This window comes from Thalassophryne amazonica, chromosome 11, assembly GCF_902500255.1.
Source record: "Thalassophryne amazonica chromosome 11, fThaAma1.1, whole genome shotgun sequence".
NCBI classification, from domain to species: Eukaryota; Metazoa; Chordata; class Actinopteri; order Batrachoidiformes; family Batrachoididae; genus Thalassophryne; species Thalassophryne amazonica.
This window is the reverse complement of record NC_047113.1, coordinates 20,227,918-20,253,087: the sequence shown is the minus strand read 5'-3', so window position 1 is coordinate 20,253,087 and position 25,170 is coordinate 20,227,918. Positions and strand designations below refer to the sequence as shown.

Genomic DNA, 25,170 nt, shown 5'->3' with positions numbered 1-25,170 from the left:
CTGAGCAGAAAACGAGTTCCTTAAAAAGTGCGTAATCTCACTTTTCAGTCACAGTACAATTCAAACCAAACCAACTATTTGATCTCTTTTCAGGTATTAGTATTGAATATCCAACAGATATAAACCATGCATTTTCTATGTGCATTTTTGAAATTGCAATGGACAAATGCAATTTAATCATTATTTTTGCAGTGGCTTTATTCAACAGCTTGTAATTTTAAAGGACACAATTCATGGAACAAAGGAACAAAGGTTGAATTTTCACAAGTCTGTTGATGCTGTGTTGTAGAATATGTTTCACTCCTCCTCTGAGGTGGTCTGAAGTTTGCATGTTTTGTGGTTGTGGGACACGTTAAACATCGAAGAGATGTTCCCAGATGTGACATGTCTGGTGAATACACAGGATGATTGAGTTGTGAACATTAAGCTGTGTATACTAACTGACATGCCCACTCTCGCCTCTCTCACATCCACTATGGTTCCATTTTGTTTGATTAAACCAATTACACCCATCACACATACACCAATTGAGGCCAAATTGTGTCAGAATGACACATCCAACCACCATCGGGAAATACTGACTTGTGGTCCAAAGACCAACGGACAGCAGTCTGTGAGCATCTACATATTTGGTCCCATTCGCTTGGCTATACCGTGTGTGTTGCACATGTTCAAAACACTCTTGGCACCATCAAGATGGAATGCACATCTGACAGTGGTCTATATGCAGTTTTTCCATCATCTGATCACAGGCTGCATATTCTGAGGGCATCAAAACAGCATCCAAAATGATCTGATCATGGTTGATTGAGCTCTGAGATCAATTGGTCACAGCAAAGCCTGCCGACATGTTGTGACACGGATGTCCACCTCCACTGGACCCGGTCCTGGGAGGGAGAAGGAAATGTTGACCTGTAATAACATGTATGTGGCATACATTCATCATTTACAATGAATGTGAACAGCCCACAGTCAAATCGAAAGTGCCGTGTGCCGCTGCACATCTCCATGGTCTCATGCACAGTAATGCGTTATCGTGCACGTCAGGCACGGAGCTGAACAGATCTCACCGCTGTAATATGCATATTACTACCTGAACACCATTTAAACTTTGTAAGAGGTGTGACGTGGAACTGTACCCCGGGCCATGACAACGTTATTACACATGACATGACGCAGGCTGACAGCCTGACACCATGTGTCAGGCTGCATCTGACGCATGGTGGGACTGCTTGGCCCACTGCCAGAAAACATTCAACACCCTGCACATGTGCTTAGTGGCTTATGCAGTCCTTATGTATACACACACAGCTGAGTGATAATTTCAGCCCCACGTGTGTGTGCGGGGCTGTGTAGCATGGAGGTGACCAAATTCTGGTACCTGTGAACAGGTATTCCAGCCCAGGACGATTGGACTACATTCCACAATTCCTCTGGATTTCTTGGTTTTGCCTCACAAACAGCATTTTTGTTGTCACCCCACAAGTTTACTATTGGATTAAGGTCCGGGGATTGGGCTGGCCACTCCGTAATGTTAATCTTGTTGGTCTGGAACCAAGATGTTTCTCACTTTCTGGTGTGTTTGGAGTCATTGGTTTTGGTTAACATTTTAAAGCATTTGAGGTATTTTTAGTGGAGCAGCATATCATTTTCTGAACTTCTTATGTTTTGTCTCCTCCAAACAACTTTGTAATCAATTTACACTGTTCTACTGAACAATGTCTGGAATGATCCATTTTACTCAGATTTCCAGAGAGAAATGCACTACAACCAGCAAGTGCAACATTTGCTAACGTCGTCCTTAAATAAGGGCCACCTGTTTGACACCTGTTTTTTCCCAGAAAGAAAAATGCATATACTGCTATTATTTTAAACAGCCTAATATTCCTTTTTCTCCACGTTCAGTAACCTAATAACAAATTTGATCATTTTCTCTTCAAGTTTTGATTTGGAATAGAATTTACAGTTTTCCCAATACATTTGTGTGTATGGAAATAAAACTTATTAGAAGCATTTTGAGCTTTACTCATTTTTTTAACACACAACTATGATTTTGAGTGTGTTTTTTTATATATATATATATATATAATATATATATATATATATAATGTGTGTGTATAATGACACCATTCCAAAGATGACTTCATGAAATGCTTCTGTCAATGGCAGAGCCACTGGGAGAAGTGTGTGTGAGATAGAGTAGGGGGTCTGAAGAATCACAGGAGTGCTGTGTTTGGCCAGAAAAGTCTGAATTGCCTGAACAGAATTGGCAGCTGCAGGACTTCCAGACACAGTTGCATCTCCTCCACCTTCAGCACAAATTTTGCTGACACTCTCTGCATGCCCAAATCATTCATCAACATGAACCTGTGCTAATCCCCACATCCTCCACAAGTTCTTGTATGGGGAAGGTCATTCATGACCATAGTCCGTATCCTCTCAGTCACTTAGTCATTTCGGTTTCTGGATGGCCTCAAGTTGTTACGTCATGAAAGAGGTACAGTACATGTCTGCACTGTAAGTCTGAGTGTTCGTGACTGACATGCACTACAGACTAGGAAGAAATTCACCCATGCACAAGAAAGTTCCCTTCACTTCTCCTAAAAATGACACCTTGCATGCTGCATTTGCTTCCGTGTGATAGAATTTTGACTGCACCTCATATATAATACCTGTTTGTCAGCAATAATTGGTCTCTGTCCCCCACACTGTCCAGAGCTTTTAGCAAAACCAATGACGGATAGAATTGTAGAATATTTGCTGGCCGTAATTTAAATGCTTCTTAGATTGAAGCTAAAATGCTGACTGTTAGAAGTAGACACATTAACCTTTCGCCTACTGTTCTCAGATTCCAGTTATATGTTTGCAGTACAAACTGCAGGACATTGATAGAATGTTTTGTGTTTGCAGTTCACTGTGGGTGGACAAACAACAGAACAAGCCATCTTATTCCATTAACTCGTTACATTTCTTCACTTTTTCTCCCTTCAGGAGGATTTGCAGCAGTTGATAATGATGTCACTTCCAAATGTTGCGATCCTGGGCCAGGATCCCTTTACAGGTACAAGATGTTAAAAAAAAATGATGGTATGAATGTCATTTCTGTCAGCAAGAAAATAATTATACTTTATATCTCCATATCAGTGCTATCTGAGAAGTACATTAAGATTATAATGATAAGCAGGATGATAGTGTGGGGGTGAGATGATTATGACGATAATAATGATGATGGCAGTTATTTTTGTGTGCTCAGAGGCTGCTGTGGAGGAACTCAGACGGCTGCTGCTGCTGATACTAGGATGTGCTGTGCAGGTGATCACACACTCATTATCGTACTGGCTTCTTTAAGGTCAGTCGTCATGCCAGTATTTTCGTTTTACTAAGAGACAACCACAAGTTTGTACGAATGCTCAGTTCTTGAGTACTGTTGACTTTGTGATAAACAAATGGTTACTTAGGGCTCCGTTATATACCAGGTGTTATGACCACGCTGCCATAGGTTCAAGACAAAATGATGCAGGTGAATGCTGCACATTCGCAAGAGTGACACTGAAAAAAATGGGTGTCTGCTATGTATTGTGGGCTGAAAATCAGTCACAAAGCATATCTTGAACATGTACAAAACACGCACTGCGACTCTCAAGTTCAGCAACTGGTTTGAAGAAGTGTGCCACAGTGATACCATTTCTATGCCACAGAGGTGCGTATGTCAGTGGCTGGCACAATGAGGTTGGTAGGAAAAGCATTTTTGAGGAAAAGGAGGGTGTAAATGAAAAAGAGATGAATAGCGCCAGTGATGGAACATACTTGTGAAGAGCTGTGATCCGAGCATCATATATAGAAAGACAGAAATCTTTGGATCTTTAAAAAAAAATCTGTATACAAGTCCGTACATATTTTGCACATAATAATGTAGGTGAGCCAAAGGCAAATACATCTTTTTATGTGCCTCTACACACATAAATATCAAATGTTGTTTTCACAATATTAATATAACTTGAGGTCATTTCTGTGGATCGTTTTACAGAAAGTAAAATGCATGATTGTGTGTATGTGCAAAGTTATGGTGCACTCTTTGGATGGAGCAAAATACAAAATACTCACCCACCTCCAAAAATAAAGCCATATAAATCCCATCCTGCCCAAATAATTTATGCAATAAAGGACTGATCAATCAGTCATATTGTATGACTGAAAAGATTTTCATGGGGCCAGAAGAGGAATATTTTGCATGTTTTGTGTACTGACCATGACTCGCGTTCATTAATAAGGTGAGAAGTCTAACCTGTTTTAACCCAAATGTTGCTGAATGAGTTGAAGACTGTATTATCCAAGTAGTAGTAATAATAATATGAAATAATTGTGCTCACACTACATGTGGCTGCAGCAGAGTCAGCTCTGCACTACAGAAACACTTTTTTTTGGAAATCTGTCTGTAGGAAGCTTAATATAAAACATGCTTTTAATTAGACGCAAGTGAGGACTTATGCCACTGAAAACTGGACTCATCAGTATTTATCTTTACCCCCATTTGGTTTGGGGCACATTTCAGCTGGGACACACTGCAGAACATCTCTGTATGTTGGGCCCAGAGCACTCACACTTGTGAAACAAGCTAGATTTTGCAGGCATAACATGCTAGGGTGCAGTCCAGACTGCATAGTGTGAGTTCACCCAAAATCAGCAATACCTTTGCTGCCAATGTTAAAATCCACTCTTTTGGGCACCACAATGTTCTCTGTCATGACAGTAAGTCCCTTCAGCTGTTCCCTTGTTTGCACTCAGGGTTGCCACAGCAAATACGAGGTGGATCTGCATGTTGAATTGGCATGTTTTACGCCGGATGCCCTTCCTGACGCAACTCCACATTACACAGAGAAGTGTGGTAGGTGTGGGGTTTGAACAGGGAACCTTCCACACTGAAACCAAGTGCACTATGTGCTTTTTGTTAACTTGACTTCTGCGACTTCCATGCTACCGCAGATGCGGGCTATCAACCAACAGCACCTGGAGAAGTGTGGCAGGGGTGGGGTTTTAACCGCGAACCTTCCGCACCAAAGCCAAGAGCACTAACCACTTGGCCACCATCACCGCTAGGGACATTTTAAGATATATAAACTTAAAATTTTAAATATTAAAGTACATACAGACTCACCATCAAATTTGTTGGAGCATTCCTTAGATTATTTTTATAATCCAAATCTTCTGAATCACACAGCTCCGCATGGGCAATGCTATGCATGTGTTGTGCCAAACAGGCAAATTTTGTGGGGAACACATCATATGTCCTCTTTCACAAAAAGCTGTATGGCGCTCCAGGGTAGCTAGATTCAGCACCGCGGTCAGCTCCCGCAGACAGACCAGTAGAGCTGTCCACGTTATGAAGTTGCCTTTTGTGGGAAAGTGTGTGAGGGAAATGCAGTGATGAGAATTTTCAAGCTCTCTGCCCTGCCGCCCCGTCGCTCACATGCACTGCCTGGCAAATAGTGGCAAGCAGTTACACTTGAGATTCATGTAAGTCAAGTGAGATTCCTGCTACACTCGTGAGTTTCTGAAAAAAAGGAAGAGCCATGAATTCATGCCACATACACACGGCAATCCCACAACAATAATGCCACCATCGTGTGTCTGACTGCAACATTCTTCTACCCACAAAGTTGTGACCGTATTCTTGAGGGGGCTGTGACGGAGACTGTCAGCGACGTTCCTAAATCACTGTCAGGCTTATCTTTGTGTGATTGGGGCTTTATGGAAACTCCGATGAGGAGTATTACCTGTGTTGTTAAAGAGCGTCAGCTGCAACATTTTGGCTGCTGGCATTATAGCTTTGGCTGCGCCACCTATATTAAAACCATGCCCCCCAAAACACAGTTACCTTGGTTCAATGATTAAACCCTGGTCCCACCAAATAATGGTGGGTGAATAATGAGCATGCTTTTTTTTTTTTTTAACGAGAGGGTTTATTCAGCTGTTGTGGGAGAATGGTGGCTCTGAGTGGCTCTTAGAGGCATTATCTTCAGTTAACGAGGATAATCTCTGAGCATGGCACTAATTTCAAGATGTTCAAAATTTAGCAACAACAGCATGGGGCAGTTTGTGTACGAGTTACTACGATGACTGAGGATTTTAGAGGCATGTGTGTGGTGCTTATGAGGCTGCTAAAAGCCCATTATTGGTGCGCCTGGCAGCTACGCAGGACCTGAGAGGCTATATTTGGAGCTCTTGCGCACACACTTCCACCTGCTCTGGACGCTGTATGTAAAATAATTATTTTGTTGCAGATTATAATCATTTTCTGCCAAACCTTGGATGTTGAAAACACCTCTAATCGCTTCTGGAATCACAGAAGACTGTTTCATCTGGATGCTTTTTTCCTCTTTCCTGCTCCATGAGGAAACAACTGTGGGAGGAGCGGAGGGTAGGACCAAACATGTGCCAATGTCGCGCTACACGGCACAGTGTGGCTCTATGTGGCCGAGCGTGGCTGATATGAGCCGTTCGAGGCTCTAATAACTGGTCGGTCGTGGCTCACTAGAGGCTGCTACGTGGCACATGCGGGGTACAGTAGATGCGCCTTAGTAGTGGATACGTGATAAGTCCTCGGTCCCACCAAATAATAAGCCATGAATAATGAGCCACACATGGGTGTGTAGTGATTATTTGAAGAATGACCCACATTTTCATCTATCACGTATCCACTACTAAGCATCACTAAAAGACCCAGACTTAAAATGGCCGGTGATCACCTTAGTATTTCTTCTGTTGTTCTTGTTGCTTGATGCTGACTGTATTTGTTGTCTTTCTGATGGCTGATTCAGTTTTTTTTCTCTCTGTTTGAGGTGCGGCTCCATTCAGAGATGGGGGTGGTGTCTTCTTCTGCAGGCCTCCCATCCTGGACACCGGCATGAACACCCAAAATTTCCTGTATATTTGTTTTGTCAGTTGTGTTGGTAGCATGGCCCAAACAGTGGGTCACCCCTTTGAGTCTGGTCTGCTTGAGGTTTCTTCCTCAAATCATCAGAGAGAGTTTTTCCTTACCACTGTCACCTGTGTGCTTGCTCTAGGGGTTGGTAAGGTTAGACCTTACTTGTGTGAAGTGCCTTGAGGCAACTTTGTTGTGATTTGGCACTATATAGGCATTATTAATACATTTTCAGTAATATTATGTGTGTTACGTATTTCAGTAACACACGTTAAAACACACAAACTTTAGTGGAGTTTTGTTTTTAGAAAAAAGAAAAATTCCACAAGTGAAAGAGCCATTTCCTGTTGCTGGAAGCTGATGGTTGAAGATGGTAGAGGACAGTACATTTGCAAGATAAATGTACTCACATTATTTTCAGTTCATCAGAGGGCAGTACAAGATAGTCAAGTGCAATCTAGTGGTGAAACAGATCACAGCTGAGGGTTGGGGTTTGGTAAGGTTAGAGCTTACTTGTGTGAAGCACCTTGAGGCAACTTTGTTGTGAGTTGGCGCTATATAAATGAAAATAAATGGAAAAATAAACGAAATAAATTGGAAAAACATCTTATCCGTGATCACTATGGACAGGTCCCCCAAGTTGTACTTCCGCAGCCATCTTGGAAAAAGTAACTCAAAACGAATGCGGGAGTTGTGTAACACTTTACACTTCAGAGAAAGTAATATTGTAATGTAATGAATTACTTTGAAATAACAGTAACTTGTAATCTATAATGCTTTACATTTTGGAAGTGACTTGCCCATCACTGGGGGTGGATATGGTAATGTGTAGCACCAATGCATAGCCCAAGACCTGACCAAACATGATCTAACCTAACCGTATTGGCATGACTGTGTCTGTTTGTCCATGAGATGGTCCAGATTAAATCTATTGCATGGATTGTTGTGAAACTGTGTGCATTCTTGGTCTGAATTATGGTGGCCCATCTATATTTTGTTGAAACAATTTATTTTGAAGAGTTTCATCCAAAAACAAGCATACAACAACAACAAAAACCCTTAAAGATAATTTTTGGGTTGGTTGAATAGTCTAGAGTTTGCTGTCCAGTTATTAGAAAATGACAGGTTATCTCATGACTGACTTGTTGGTTCAGTAACAGTGTGTTTTTCACTATGCCTGAATTTTCTGTTGTGAAGTATGACATACCTTTGGGGTTGTTCTAAGTCAAATATTATTCTCTCTTGGTGGCACCCCTTGGTCATGGGATTAACTTTCACCGCTATGCTGATGATACGCAGCTATATGTGCACAGTAAATTTTGCTGAGTAAAATTTACTCTGCTGGGATAACATTTGATCCCAGTCTAAATAGAGTAAAAAACACTCTTTTGTAGAGTGAAATCAGCTCTACTGGTGTTGCTGACTGAGTGGTCCCTCGCCCTGCCCTGCCTCCCACTGTGCATGCATCATTTCAGAACACAGCTGCTCTGTGGATGGACTGTCTTCACCCAAAGGGATCATATGGATTAATGGCATTGTTAACCATCAGATGACAAGTTAAAACCTCTTAAATCATTCTACAGTCAGTTTGAAGCAGAAATGAGGTAATTTTAAGCAGGAACAAGGTGTTAATCCGTGATGCTTTGAAATGATGGACGGTCAGTGAACACAACAGCTAGCAGCTGTGTAGCTGTGGCACCGGGATTGCTTCCTATGACTTTTCTGATGAAATAATGCTGAATTTACGTGGAATTGTCTGTTGTACAAAAGCTTCAGATATTTGTCACTGAGATAGATGAAGACTGGAGTGCAGTTATAAGCAGAAACAAGGTGATAATTGGTGAACCACGGCTGATGATGCATGCGCAGTAAAGGCAGGGCAGACCGTTTTTTAGGATAGACCGTTTGGTCGGCAACACTGTCTAGTCAATGCAAGTGCTTTTACTCCAATAAGAGTTGATTTTACACTATGGTGAGTTGATTTAGCCCCATGGTAGAGTATATTTAAATTTCCTGTGTACTTGTTGTGGAAGGTAAAAGTATCTCATTGCACAACTGGAGACTCCTCTGGCTACAATGAAAAGTTGGATGTCATCAAACTTTTTGCTTCTGAATTCAGAAAGAACTGAGCTAATTATTATGAGCCCATTTATATGTCTGGCCCATTGAGAACTCATGATGTTGACCTTTTTCATGTAAGAAGACAGAATGCAACTTTATGGCATAAATGTATCATCATATAAACAATGCAAAATGGACGGTCTGTGTCAGTGCTGACAGCATTTTCCAAATGATCTTGAGACACATTTTCCTCTGCTGATATATTTGTAATATCTGCAAAACCCATGGATGCATATTTCAGAAAACCCCTTGTGCCTAACTCTGATAAATTAATAGAAATTTTTCTTCTTATCAAACCTCCGTAAGGCTACCGAGATGGTTTTGTGTGTTAAGTTCTGTTTTGTTGCACACGCTTGCGTGTGTGCTCTCACACACACACACGCACACCCACACATGTACTTAATGTCATATCGTCTCCTTGTGTGTTTGCAGTGTGAGAATAAGGAGGCATTCATTCAGCAGATCCAGTCCCTGGATATTGAGACCCAGGCAGCCATTGCCAGTTGTATTCAGCAGGTACGTTTAAGTGCAGAATCAAGCAAATTAAGGAGTTCTAAACATAAAAGGAATTCATCCACTGACCATCATTTTTAAAAGCTGCTGTTCAAGAAAAGCAATTCTAAGAGGAGTTTTGATCTTAATATGATTTAACACGAGGTTCTGTCACCGACTGAACTGCAGGCAGAAGATGGTAAGACTGTTATTTATTGGAGCTTCATCTAACTGAAAATGAGCTACTTGTCATTCTGCTGGCAGTCCTCAAGAACCTCTGGGTGCCCTTTGTTGCTGCTTTCGGATGAATCCCCCACCCCTTATGTCCACCCCTCCACCTCTGCTGCTGCCACATTCTTCTGTCTCCCTCATCTCTTTTTCTTCTTTTCCACTGCACAAAAATGGAGAGTTGTACTCTTTTAATACCCCCATGAATAATTGCCAGCATTATAACAACAGCATGTTGCATAGCAGCATGTCTGCATTAGAGTAACAGCATGTTGCCCACTAGGCTATTTGTGCCAATTTTTTCAGCCTTGTAAATCACAGAGGTGAGAGGTGGTGTTCCTGTTTGGATGGATACACCCCCCACGCACGTTTTATATGGCTCCCACCCGAGGACATTCAAGTCAGTCATTAGTTTTGCATGCATTTTTTTTTTTTTTTTTTTTTTTTTTAGTCAGACCTCTTTTGACACACTCTGTAAATGGATGCAATCCCTGAGAAAATGTGACAAATGTTTGTTTCCATTCTACACAGATGCATCTTCTCTTGGTGTTCACACGGCCATCACAGTGCCGTAGGACTGGATCATTTGTCCCGAGTTCAGCCATTTCATGTCTGGCTTCTCAGACATACATGAATCTTATGAGTGCGTTATGTCAAACTTCACTTCCTCCAGGTGACTCAGGATCCGCGGATGGTGCTTCCTCTTCGGTGGGAGGAACTTATGGAGGTGGAAGGTGCAGACTTACAGCTTGTATTTAGTTCCATGGCCAAACAGATCCAAAGCCTGCTGGCACAGAGGGACACACAGCTGGAGGTATGAACACATACATAAATCATAACACAAGCTGTCATGCAGTGCACACATGACATGCAGTCATGTGTGGCAAACCGATTAATGTTTGGAAATATACAGACACAACCAAAAAAAAAAAAAAAAAAAAAAAAATCCCTCACAGTTTGTGCAACACAAATAATTATAAAATGTTATTATAAAAATAAAATAATTTTATATTTCTGTTTGAGATCCAGTATATACAGTATTTTTTTTTATGTTAAACTACATTTTAATTACTAAGAGGGAATGCAGAAGTAACTACAGCCCTGTTTCATGGTCAGTTGCACCACTTATTTAATCACTTTATCTAACTCGATAATAGTACCTGGGGCAATTTTAGGGTCGACCTTCGTTTACATACTAAGTTTGGTAGAAATCATCAAAAGGCCCTGGGAGGAATAGCCCAATAAACAGCAGCTAAAAGAAACTTGTGACTTTGGCTTCAGTTGACCTTACTGGACCTTTCTGGAGCCCACTTCCATATGTGTGCCAGGTTTAGTACAAATTGGAGAGAAAAACTTTGATTTTAACATTTGATCTGAATGACCTTGACCATAATGATTCACCTAATCTCACCTGGGAAAATTCAGAACTCACCTGCATGTATGCTTTTGGTTGACATCAGCTCAACTCAAACTCAAAATTTTGACCTTTGACACCATTGCGCTTGCCCTTTGCCAAAACAATCCTGTTATGGGAAATTATGCGGTCGACAGTCATTCATATCTCACATTTGATCTCAACAACATCAGCAAGACAAATCTTGCTGATGTTGTTGAAGTCTCATATTCATTTAACATTTATAATTGCAGTAGCTGCTCCCTTTTTTGCTGAAGAAAAGGTAATCTCACTTTAATTAGCTTCTCATTCAGAAAATAATGACATTGCCAATTGTGTAATTCACTTCTGAAGGATTTTCAACAACTGAGTCACTGAGGTCCACTAACTGACAAAATCAAGGACTGCAGAATGAAATAATTTGATGTACAAAGTGATCAACACAATGCCTTCCTCTGCCAAACCATCTGTAACCCCAAAGCTTTGGTGTTCATGTGTTTGAATTTAAAATTCATGGAGATGCCTGCACATCTGTCAACAGTTAAAAAGTGGAATTGCTTTTAAATAACAAAAACAAAACAGCATCATAAATAAATTTGTAAAACTGAATATGCAGGCAGAGCGGCATCACAGTGTGACATTTTTCATCAAACCATTTCTACTCTTGTACACTAAAAAAAAGAAAACTAAGACATCTACAATTTATATTGTTATTATTGTTGAGCCCTGTGTTAGACTGTCCAGGGTGTACTCCAACTCTCACCCATTGACTGCTGGGAGAGCCTCCAGCACCCCGTGACCCTTAACTCGATTAAGCAGGTTCACAAAATGGATGGATTATTGTTTGAAAAAGAGGTTGAAAAATTGCTGCATTTGCAATATTCTTTCTTTGCTTAAAAAAAAAAAAAAAAAAAAAAATAGGTGAACAAGAGAATACACTTGAATAAATTCCCAGAACAGAAGTGTTTTTATTTACACTGTGCTGGTGGGTTATATTTGTGTTTGGGCTACTCATCATTCTGAAATATTGTTTCTGTTTGACTGCTTATCGTATACCCTGCAGCTCCTGTAGACTGTCTGTTGCCTTACTGCGTGACAAGACTGGTAACATCAGTAACTGGAATGAGCACAAGCAACTTTTGGACAATACTGCATATATTAACATTATACTTGATAGAACTTCATAATATTGATATTAATTATCTGAGGCCTGAACAACATACAGTTGACAAAACAGAGTGGTCCTAACTGCAATTAGTGTGACACAAAGTGCTTACAATTTTATAATTGTTAGTGTTTTATCATGTGTCTGTCATATAATTGCAGTTGGTTCAGATAAAAAAGAAAAAGATATAGATCCCAGACAGACTATTTTGCAGAGCAAATTGTGCAAAAACCCATGAAATTTGTACTGCACTTCATATGCAGTTAGTGCAAAATGAAGCGACATTATTGCTCACTTAATCGTTGCGGAAACCATTTAGGTTTCTGAATGTCTAAAAAAAATCATTACTCTCTGCTTCCTATCTCCTTCTTTGCTGTAATTGTTTTTTTTCACTGTGCCCTTCGTTTCCAGTATTTTTTTTTCAATCTTCTTTCTATGTTCTCCAAATCTCTTTTCCCTTGTCCTCCTGCTGCTCATATCGCCACATCACTCCTCGTCGTTCTCCCTCAGAGGATAGCAGAGCTCTGCAGGGATCGGGAGGCCCAGGCTGACTCTGCTGTGGTGCCTCTGGGTGGTCACAGTGAAGAGCCACCCAGGAGTCTGCCACTTCAGCTGGCTGACAGCAAGGCCAAGCTTCGGCGTCTCAAACAACAACTGTGAGTGTGGGACTGAACATCTCAGGAGAATCTTGTTAAAATACAGTAAAGGTTATCTTAAAAATGTGCAGTGAGTTTTGCAATACTTTAAGATGCTCAAAATTGGGAGTCGTCACTGCAACAGCAGAGAAACAACCCAGGAGTTTGCTGCGATGATCATTATTCCAGCGCTCAGTTTTTCTAATCTGGCCATGTAATGTAATAGCTAGTCATCTTTTACTTTTCATGAGTTCTTTATATATTGAAAGCCAAGTGGCCTCTGTGTGCGTGAGTGTGTGCGTTCGTATGTATGTCTTCAATCATGGAGAAACTGTGGAAAGCTGACATTTGCCATTTGGTATGCTTATGTATTTTGGTTCAAGGATGAACACCGAGCAAATGTGAAGTTGATAAGATTAATATTTTTGGAGAACTTAGGGATATTACATAACAACAATCAACAGTGTTACTGCCATTGTTCACTGTGCCTACCATTATGTGGATGACATCCAGCTGTATATTTCATTCACTCCTCATATGGTTTCTAGAGTATCTGCTCTTCAGCGCTGTGTTGAGGCTATTGGTGGCTGGATGTCGGCTAACTACTTGTTCCTTAACACAGCAAAAACCGAGGTCCTTGTTTGTGCCCCTGACGAGTTCATTCCACTGTGGTTGGGAACCTTGGTTGTCTGGCCCATTTTATTAGCTCAGCAGTCACAAATTTAGGTGTTATGTTTGATAATTCCCTCAATTTTGATGCGTAGGTTACCCACCTGGCACAGTCTTGTTTTTTGTTTTTCATTAGCGTAATATTGCCTGTCTGCACAGAATTGTGCCTAGCGCTGAGATGGAGATGATCATTCATGTGTTTATCTCATCACATCTGGATTATTGTAATTCACTGTTTTTTTAGCCTTAGTAAGTCCTCTCTGTACTGCTTACAAATGGTCCAGAATGCACCCACAACCCCAATTCCAATGAAGTTAGGACGTTGTGTAAAATGTAAATTAAAAACAGAATACAATGATTTGCAAATCCACTTCAACCTATATTCAACTGAATACACCACAAAGGCAAGATATTTAATGTTCAAACTGATAAACTTTATTGTTTTTGTGCAAATATTTGCTCATTTTGAAATGGATGCCTGCAACATGTTTCAAAAAAGCTGGGACAGTGGTATGTTTACCACTGTGTGTTACATCACCTTTCCTTCTAACAACACTCAATAAGTGTTTCGGAACTGAGGACACTAATTGTTGAAGTTTTGTAGGTGGAATTCTTTCTCATTCTTGCTTGATGTACGATTTCAGGTGTTCAACAGTCCGGGGGTCTCCGTTGTCGTATTTTGCACTTCATAATGTGCCTCACATTTTCAATTGGCAACAGGTTTGGACTGCAGCCAGGCCAGTCTAGTACCTGCAGTCTTTTACCACGAGGCCATGCTGTTGTAACATGTAAATAATGTGGCTTGGCATTGTCTTGCTGAAATAAGCAGGGACGTCCCTGAAAAAGATGTTGCTTGGATGGCAGCATGTGTTGCTCCAAAACCTGGATGTACCTTTCAGCATTGATGGTGCCATCACAGATATGTAAGTTGCCCATGCCATGGGCACTAACACACCCCCATACCATCATAGTTGCTGGCTTTTGAACTTTGTGCTAGTAACAATCTGGATGGTCTTTTTCCTCTTTTGTCCAGAGGACATGATGTCCATGATTTCCAAAAACAATTTGAAATGTGGACTCATCAGACCACAGCACACTTTTCCACTTTGTGTCTGTCCATTTCAAATGAGCTTGGGCCCAGAGAAGGCAGTGCTGTTTCTGGATGTTGTTGATGTATGGCTTGCACTTTGCATGGTAGAGTTTTAACTTACACTTGTAGATGTAGCGACGAACCGTGTTAACTGACAGTAGTTTTCTGAAGTGTTCCTGAGCCCACACGGTAAGACTCTTTACATAATTATGTTGAGCCTGAGGGATCGAAGGTCACGGGCATTGTTTCTGTGTAGGCTTTCAGTTGTCCAGGTGGTTTGCATAGTAGAGAAGCTTGAATCTTCGACTGGACTAGGTTGCTTGACGTGAGGACGTTTCGCTTCAAATCACAGAAGCTTCCTCAGCTAAAATTCTTGCTCTGGTAGTCTGACTTCTGTCTGACCCTTGTCGAGAAGAACAAACAGAAGCCACAAAAGCTGGCGTTTTAACCCTAACTAGACCCCTCCTACTGAGAGGCAGACTGCTATTAGCTAGTGACTAAACAATTGCTTTAACTAGCACCCATTGTGCTCTTGTTAGCACCTTCCTAATGACAGGGTAGCTGTCCCTCCTAACGATGGGACGGGCATTCAACGATGGTCACAGGCATTCAGTGTTGGTTTTCGGCCTTGCCGCTTATGCATAGAAAGTTCTCCAGATTCGCTGAATCTTCTGATTATATTATGGATTGTAGATGATGGAATCCCTAAATTCCTTGCAATTGAATGTTAAGAAACGTTCTTAAACTGTTGGACTATTTTTTCACGCAGTTGTTCACAAAGTGGTGATCTCACCCTATCTTTGCTTGTGAACAGCTGAGATTTTTGGGAATGCTCCTTTTATACCCAATAATGACACTCAAAATGAGTGTCCTCAGTTCCCATCTGCTTATTGAGTGTTGTTTGAAGGAAAGGTGATGTAACACAGTGGTAAACATACCACTGTCCCAGCTTTTTTGAAATGTGTTGCAGGCATCCATTTCAAAATTAACAAATATTTGCACAAAAACAATAAAGTTTATCAGTTTGAACATTAAATATCTTGTCTTTGTGGTGTATTCAATTGAATATAGGTTGAAGAGGATTTGCAAATCATTGTATTCTGTTTTTATTTACATTTCACACAACGTCCCAACTTCAATGGAATTGGGGTTGTAAAATGTGGAATGCATTGCCCTTGAGCCTACGTTCTGTGGACTCAAGCAAAATGTTTAAAGTGACGCTCAAGACACATTTATATAGGCTGGCTTTTATCTATTTATTTGTTTTTATGTTCTGTTGTTTTTAATTTCTCTGTCCGTATGCGAATCACTTTGTGATTTTAACTTGAAAGGTGCTATTATAAATAAACTTTACTTACTTACTTACTAATGGATGTTGATAATCAAATTCTGGACTCACACGACATTCCAGCAGGGGGTGGTAAATCATCATCTATATATTAATAGCCAAGTGGCCTCTGTGGATGTGTATGTCTGTGTAACTTCGATCACAAAGAAACTGGGAAGAACTGATATTTGCCATTTGGTATGCTTATGTATTTTCGGTCAAAGGTGAATGCTGCGAAAATGGAAAGTTGATAGGACTAGTATTTTTGGAGAAATTAGCGATATTATGTAACAACAGTGAACAATGGACGTTGATATCATCATTAATAAGTCCCTGGTAACCAGACAAGCTCTGAACAAAAGAAAATATCTCAACCTTGTCAGTTGTAAAACATGACATCAACTAAATGTGCCAAATAATAAATACAGTCCTTCACAAAACCTTCTCATTTAATTTCCTGCACTTTCAGTTAAAATCATTATAGAAACTTTGCACAATTTGTTACCAGCCTTGAAAAATGTCAGCTCCCTATTTTATAAACACTACCCAGTCTGGAGCCGGTGGATCCACACGGGCAACACGCTAGTGTATTTTCATCCTTTTATATGTAGGATTCTGGTGAGTAATATATATTTTTAGAAAAACTGTTATACATTTAAATGCAATATAGATTTTTCCAAGTAATCCAGTAGTGTTACTTTATGCAGCAACTGTCAAGAGAGTCAGAATTCACAATGTGTTTCTTAATGAAACAAAATATAATAGATACGAATAGAAACCCCTTGTTGTAGTGACCTTGTAGTTTGTCTCACATTATATTTCTCATTAATGTTCCCACCATGCATTGCACGTCTTGTCAGTACCACCAAGTTCCCACCAATAGCACAGGTGTCATTGACTATATTGTATTTAATTGGGGATTTCTTATGCTTACTGAAGATGTTGTCCTGTGCTTTGCACAGGTGACTGCTAGTTATATTTGTTCAACACTAATCTGCCAAGTTGAGTTGCCTCAAAATGTTTGAATTAGATGAACTTATCAGGTTTTGGATATCCTTCTGTTTATTGTGGAGGGGTGGGGTGTCTTAAGGCACATTGCTTATCCTCTGGTGAGCCTAAAGCATCAAGACTTGGACGTGTTTAAGGTACTACACTACTAAAGGCAGTTATCCACTTTCATTGTTCTGTGTGTGTGCTGCTCAGATATAAAACAGTGAGTAACACTCTACCTAAACTCACACATTCAAGTTTATGGTCCCTCATGACCTCTACACACTGTCAGTGAGGTGGAACAACTTACCCAAATCCATTTGAGCTGCCAAGTCCCTTGCGGCGTTCAAGTAACTGCTAAAGAACCCAACTGTTTTGCAAGCACCCTTCAACATGATCGAAAAATGTAAAATAAAATCTTTATTTGCTGTACCTGCCTCTGGTGCTTAGGTTCAGTGGACCTGAAACTTGCACTTGCAGGACTTTGTTATAGTGTTATCTTGATCTACTGTGCTACACTCTATTTTTTTTTCCTCACATGTAATGTGTTTGAGTGATGGTTGATGCAATTGTATTGTACATACATAACTAATCCATTTACTCATTAAATGTCCAAGGGGATGAATAAACAAAATAGGACTCAATACAGATCCTTGGAGCACACCACAACAGAAAAAGACACAGTTTGCTGGTTCTTAATTAGCTCAACACATCTTAACCATAATAATAATAATAATAACAATACTAATAATGATAAATTCAACAGAACAAGGACAAATATGCAGAGGAGGCCTGATATATCAAACTAAATTTCTTGGTCACTATCATTTTTGGAAAATGCTGTTTAGAAGTGATTCTGCAGTTGTTGTTGTTGTTTAAAGGGAAAAATAAAACATTCCAGAGCTTTTGATTACAGAAGGCAAATGTATTGCTTTGAAAAATGATTAAAAAATAAGGTATTAGTAGATGTCTACATGATTGTTCATGTTGTTTCTAGGCAAGATAAAGGTGATCAGATACTGGATTTTAAACTGGAGATTCAAAGCATGGAGGAACAACTCAAGAAACTTCAGAAAGAGGTTTGTTAAATGGGCTGCATTTATATAGCACTTATTCATCTGTATCACAAGATCACAGCACAGTAATGCCTCACATTCAACCACACATACACACGCACTCACTCACCGACTCACACATAAGACGCTCACTACACACCGGGAGCAACATAGGGATTAAGTTGTTTAAATGTTAATTCTCACGACAAATCCGCTGAGATCTGAGACTGGGCTGTATTATACAACGGCTGAGTGAATCCTTGTCATTTGATTGGTGCTTTGTATGAGGTCTGTGATGAAAAAAGTGGTCCTTTTTATTTTTTTCAAAAAATAAATGGATTTGATTCATATGTTTTTACGTCAGACAAGCTTGAACCCTCGCACGCATGCGTGAGTTATTTCACGTGTGTCGGTGACGTCATTCGCCTGTGGGCAGGCCTTGAGTGAGGAGTGCTCCACCCCGCCTGTCGGAATCTCTTTGTCTGAATAGCCGCTGCGGACGGCGCGCGTTGCTTTATCAACATTTTTTCTGGACCTGTGAGGAATATCCGAGTGGACACTATTCGAGAAATTAAGATGGTTTTCGGTGAAAAGTTTAACGGCTGATGAGAGATTATGGGGTGTTTCTGTCGTTGTAAGGACTTCCCATGGAGCGGGATGTCGCGCAGCGCTTCCAGGCGCCGTTGTCGGCCTGTTTCGACCTGAAAACATTCTAATTTAAGGCTTAATTCACCCAGGACGTCGTGAGAGAACAGAGAAGATTCAGAATAGGCCGGCATGAGGACTTAATGCGGACATTCCACTGTTTAAGGACATTTTGTAATGAAAGACGTGCGCGCAAATTCGCCGAGTTGTTTCCGTGATGACTCGGCGAATCTGTGTGCGCCGCGACAGGGAAAACACCTCCGTGTTGAAAACCATTTGTAAAATTCAGGCGGCTTTTGATGGCTTTCAACAAGTGAGTAACTGAGAAATTGTTTAACAGCTTGGGCATGTTCCAACTTGCCCGTTAAGGTTTCCAACGGAGGTGTTTTTCCTGTCGCGACCCCCCGCGGTCGGGTCCGGCCTGACATGCGACTCTGCCCGCACGTTCTTTCATTACAAAATGTCCGTTAACAATGGAATGTCCGAATAAACTCCTCATGCCGACTGCTTCTGAAAGTTCTCTGACGACTTACTGGGTGAACAGAGCCTGAAATGTGGAAGTTTTCAACTTGAAACGGCGAGACGCTGCCGCCTCGAAGCGCAGATCGCCATCAGGCGCCGTGGGCCGTCCTTAAAGCGACACTACCAGACCAAAATCTCTCATCAGCTGTTAAAATTTTTACCAAAAACCAGCTGAATTTATCGAATGGTGTCCACTCAGTTGTGCCTTACAGTTTTTGAAAAAATTTTTATCAAACAAAGCAGCAGTCTCTGAGCCATTCCTAAACAATGAAAAAAAAAATCGATGAGAGGGTGGGCCACTCCTCACTCAAAGACTGCCCACAGGCGAATGACGTAACCGACAGGCGTGAAAAAACTCTCGCATGCCCACGAGGGTTCAAGCATGTCTGATGTAATCACACGTGATTCAAATCCATATGGTTTTTGAAAAAAATAATAAGGTCCGTTACTTTTATCACAGACCTCGTATGTGACATGGATCGTTCATGCCATTTGTGTTGCATTGCATTTACTCTGCAAATTTGGTTCCATACGTTGTGTACCATTGCATGCTGTGAACACCGCACACACATACACTAGTGGGGGTGGCGTTTAGCTAAACATAGCGGAGTTTGTTTTGCTGACAGATGGCGATTTGAACGAGCTAATTGACAGTGCTAATTCTTCTAACACACACACACACACACACACACACACACACACACACACACACACACACACACACACACACACACACACACACACACACACACACACACACACACACACACACACAAAAAAATCCACTAAGCCGTCTGGAGGCATGAAGAGCTGTTAAACTGAAGAAGATGAAGTTAGGATGAAAACCTGAACAAATTTCTACTTCCGACTGAGGATGTACACGAAGTCAGCGCACGGCATCATGGACAACATCGGAGTTATTTTTAAATTATCGCACTGTTTTGGCAAGTTGACTGAGACCTATTTTGGACTCCTAATTAAAGTTGATGTTGACTGTTGATGTTTAAGCACCAGTGATGCTGAACACCAAAATGTAAGTCCCATTTCTGTTGTTTATAAATTAATAAAATATCAAATGACAAGAATCTGTTTTAGCCCATTATATAACAAATAATGAATGTTTTTTCTTCTGGCAAATTGGAAGGAATATTTATTCTGGTGAAAGATAGAACATTCCATCTTATCACCTCATGAAATATTCGTACCATTGAACTAAAAAAACATCATTATTTGTATAATAATAACTTACTACTGTCAGACAAAAAAATTACAGTGCCACAGAGTGTGCGAGAAATGTGGAATTTGTGGATGACAATCATGGTATTTTTAAAACAACAATAGTGAATATTAATTAACAGTATTTGCTTTTGCCCAAGACTTATCACACTGTACTTGAATCAAAACCTGGTTCTCGTGCTAAGTCTAAAATCAGGCTCTGCCTCTACACAAGCTTCTTCTTATAAAAATCAAAATGGACATCAAAACATTGAAATGGTGCATGGAGGTTGCATAAATAGGGAGAAAATGTGAAGTGGAAGCAAAATTGAATTGAGTGTGCTTTCTGTGTTTACTATCTGGTAAAAATGCCTTTTTGTCACTCAAAAGCTGTTGAATTCAGTTTGGGGCTTCATATAACAGCAACAAATATGAATGTTGAAAAATATTCCAGTTCACGTGGCCCTCGATACTAACTTCTCTAAAATCATAAACATTTCATTGTTTCAAAGGTCATTATTTTTGTCCATCGTACTGAGCCCTCTAAACCTGACAAGTAATTCTAAAATAAACTATAATGAGGGACAGCCAAAATAATCTCTGGCTGTATTTTATCTGTCGATCAGATTGCCAATGTTTGCTTTTCTGCATATCTGGGATTGTTGCACCCCCCCCCCCCCCCCCCTCGTCCAAGGATAATGAAGACTATTCATATTCTGTTTCTATTCTCCGTGTGTGTGTGTGTGTGTGTGTGTGTGTGTTGTGTTGTGTGTGTGTGTGTGTGTGTGTGTGTGGTATGCAGAACCGTTCTCTGCAGGGTGAATGTCGGGGCATGCGTGCCACTTAGGGATGAGCTGGACTGCACCCGTGAGCGAGCTGCAAGGGCCGAGCAGCTTCAGACGGAACTTTCAGGGCTGCAAATACCGATTGCACAGCCTGGATTTACACGCCAACAGCTCAGGTACACAGTGCAACGACACATCGCCACAGTGCGCTTGTGAAAAAGTTGTTCGTATCAGTGTGAGAAGCAACACCATCCGGAAATTAAAATGCATTCAAATAGTTTTGTCTGTGGTTTGCAATCCCAGGAAAAAGCCATTACATGCGCACTTTACAATGCAGACCTTCTCATGAACAGTACTGGTGAAGGTCACGTCAAGAGCAGCGGACTTATAAACCATTCTGCGAGCAGCTATTTGTGTTTTGAATAGAAGCACCACTTAATCTGAAATGCTGTGTGTTCCCTCAGTCGGCCCCGAGTGTTCCTATCAGAATAGTGTGTGAATAACTCAAAAGCTGAAAGCCACAGAATTATTGTGTTGTGTGATGTCATCAGGATTTACAGCTTGGAGCTGCTTTGCTGACAAAGAGCAGGAGTATAGCTTTAGTTATTTGAGCTTTTACACCTAAATGAGATTTATTCTATTGTTGTATAACTGTTCTGAGATAGAAAATGTGCTTATATCCTTGTAAAACGCCTCGCCGTGTCCTCGCTGTCACCTTCTTCATCTCATTTGATTCATTCAGCTGTACCTCTGTATCCTGACAACCCAAATAAGTTGGCAGGATTTGTTTTCCTGGGTTTGGATTTCTAATTCATTTTTTTTTTAAATTCACTGTTAAAAGTTACACATTTTTCCAAAAGCAGAAGAGTTATTGTTGGCTGTTTAACACTGAGAGATATACAACCCCTGGCAAAAATTATGGAATCACCGGCCTCGGAGGATGTTCATTCTGTTGTTTAATTTTGTAGAAAAAAAGCAGATCACAGACATGACACAAAACTAAAGTCATTTCAAATGGCAACTTTCTGGCTTTAAGAAACACTATAAGAAATCAAGAAAAAAGATTGTGGCAGTCAGTAATGGTTACTTTTTTAGACCAAGCAGAGGAAAAAAAATATGGAATCACTCAATTCTGAGGAAAATATTATGGAATCACCCTGTAAGGTTTCATCCCCAAAATTAACACCTGCATCATATCAGATCTGCTTGTTAGTCTGCATCTAAAAAGGAGTGAACACACCTTGGAGAGCTGTTGCACCAAGTGGACTGACATGAATCATGGCTCCAACATGAGAGATGTCAATTGAAACAAAGGAGAGGATTATCAAACTCTTAAAAGAGAGTAAATCATCACGCAATGTTGCAAAAGATGTTTGGTTTGTTCACAGTCAGCTGTGTCTAAACTCTGGACCAAAATACAAACAACATGAGAAGGTTGTTAAAGGCAAACATACCTGTAGACCAAGGAAGACATCAAAGCGTCAAGACAGAAAACTTAAAGCAATATGTCTCAAAATCGAAAAATGCACAACAAAACAAATGAGGAACGATATGGGAAGAAACTGGAGTCAACGTCTGTGACCCGAACTGTAAGAAACCGCCTAATGGAAATGGGAATTTACATACAGAAAGCTAAATGAAAGCCATCATTAACACCTAAACAGAAAAAAACCAAGGTTACAATGGGCTAAGGAAAAAGCAATCGTGGACTGTGGATGACTGGATGAAAGTCATATTCAGTGATGAATCTCGAATCTGCATTGGGCAAGGTGATGATGCTGGAACTTTTGTTTGGTGCCGTTCCAATGAGATTTATAAAGATGACTGCCATGAAGAGAACATGTAAATTTCCACAGTCACTGATGATATGGGGCTGCATGTCAGGTAAAGGCACTGGGGAGATGGCTGTCATTACATCATCAATAAATGCACAAGTTTACGTTGATATTTTTTGGACAATTGAAAGGATGTTGGGGATGATGAAATCATTTTTCCAAGATGATAATGCATCTTGCCATAGAGCAAAAACTGCGAAAACATTCCTTGCAAAAGACACGTATGGGTCAATGTCATGGCACAAGGGTCAATGTCAATGAGCAAGATCTGATTTGATGCAGGTGTTAGTTTTGAGGATGAAAATTTACAGGGTGATTCCATAATTTTTTCCTCAGAATTGAGTGATTCCATATTTTTTTCCTCTGCTTGGTCTTAAAAAAGTAACCGTTACTGACTGCCCACAATCTTTTTTTCTTGATTTCTTACAGTGTTTCTTAAAAGCCAGAAAGTTGCAATTTGAAATGACTTTAGTTTTTGTGTCATGTCTTGTAGATCTGTTTTTTTTTTCTACAAAATTAAACAACTGAATGAACATCCTCCGAGGCCGGTGATTCCATAATTTTTGCCAGGGGTTGTATACTTTTCCAAGTAAAATTCTGAAGCATTTATATGTAGTTTACTTCATAAATAATTGGACAATGACATTGTGCCTGGTGCTGTGTGGTGCATCAACGGGAATTTGAAAAGAAATGATCAAGAATCCGTTTAACGAAAAACTTTCAGCTTTAACACTTCATTTTTTTAATTCAGTTTATTTAATTTATATAGCGCCATCTCACGACAGTTGCCCCAAGGTGCTTCACACAACACACAATTTATAACAGCACAAAGTAAATTAAATCCAAAAGGGCACAATAAAAAGGTAAAACACAGTAGAAATAAAAAAGAAATTAGAAGGCAAACATAAAAACATAATAATATTAATGATAAGACATTCTAAAAAAGTGGGTCGTCAGTCTTGATTTAAAGTCTCCACCGTGTCAGACTGCCTTATAACTGCAGGTGGATCATTCCATAGAGCAAGGGCCACGGTAGGAGAAGGCTCTATCCCCCACAGACTTTTTATTCACCCTTGGAACATGCAGAAGCCCTGCGCCCTGCCAACGCAAGGGCCGCGCCCTGCTACGTAGGCTAACCAAGTCTGCCAGGTAGGAAGGAGCCAGCCCATGAAAGTTTTATAGTACCAGCAACAGGACTTTAAAATCTGATCTGGCAGAAACCGGAAGCCAATGAAGGGACGCCAGAATGGGTGGAATGTGGTCAAACTTTCTACTTTGTGTCAAAGTCTGGTAGCAGCATTCCGGCACTAACTGTAGACCCTAATGCTGGACTGCGGCAGACCACAAAATAAAGTATCACAATAATCCAATCTGGAAGAGATAAATTGCACCGTATCAAAGTCTCAGCATCAGCCGTAGACAGGACAGGATGAATCCTCGCTATGTTTTGCAGATGGAAGAAGGCAGTCCTTGTAATCTCTAATGTGGAGGTCAAAGGACAACGTAGGATCAGAAAGTACCCCAAGATTCCTCACTTTGTCCGTATGATCCATTTGAATAGATCCTCAGTTTAAGTGATGGTATGACTGAGTGCTGAGTTGCAAAATGGCTAAATGAGTGCCTCAGTGTTTACCATTTTGACCATGTTTGGGGATCAATCCCACCCACGTCCACTTCCATTCTGTGTGGAGTTTGCATGTTCTCCCCATGTCTGGCTTTCCCCTGCTGTCTAAAAACATGTACAGTGGTATGTAAAAGTTTGGGCACCCCTGATGATTTCCTTGATTTTCCTTTATAAATCATTGGTTGTTTGGAGCAATTTCAGTTAAATGTATCAAATAGCAGACAAACACACTGATATTTGAGAAGTGAAATGAAGTTTCGAGTATTTACAGAAAGTGTGTAATAATTATTGGCTGTGGTTGGCCACTGCTGCTCCAGTTTGAGTTGTGTATAACTTGAATTGGGAGTAGTATGTGTTAAATAGAGAGGGGCAATTCCACAGTGAGTGACGCTACATTCAGAGAGCTAGCAGGCCTTTTGAAGTGACCAGGGGCCTCATTTACAAAGCGTACTTATGC

General features: G+C 40.5%; 1 protein-coding gene across 1 annotated transcript in view; it reads left to right on the top strand.

Annotated features, from left to right (window-relative positions):
* The window catches only part of ccdc88b (coiled-coil domain containing 88B), a 194,701-nt gene that overhangs the window by 41,525 nt on the left and 128,006 nt on the right, over nucleotides 1-25,170 (top strand). The window contains 8 exon segments of the mRNA XM_034181407.1: nucleotides 2,992-3,061; nucleotides 3,254-3,312; nucleotides 9,476-9,559; nucleotides 10,437-10,577; nucleotides 12,832-12,977; nucleotides 18,030-18,111; nucleotides 21,272-21,310; nucleotides 21,312-21,429. Of these exon segments, the coding sequence (XP_034037298.1) occupies nucleotides 2,992-3,061; nucleotides 3,254-3,312; nucleotides 9,476-9,559; nucleotides 10,437-10,577; nucleotides 12,832-12,977; nucleotides 18,030-18,111; nucleotides 21,272-21,310; nucleotides 21,312-21,429 (739 nt within the window).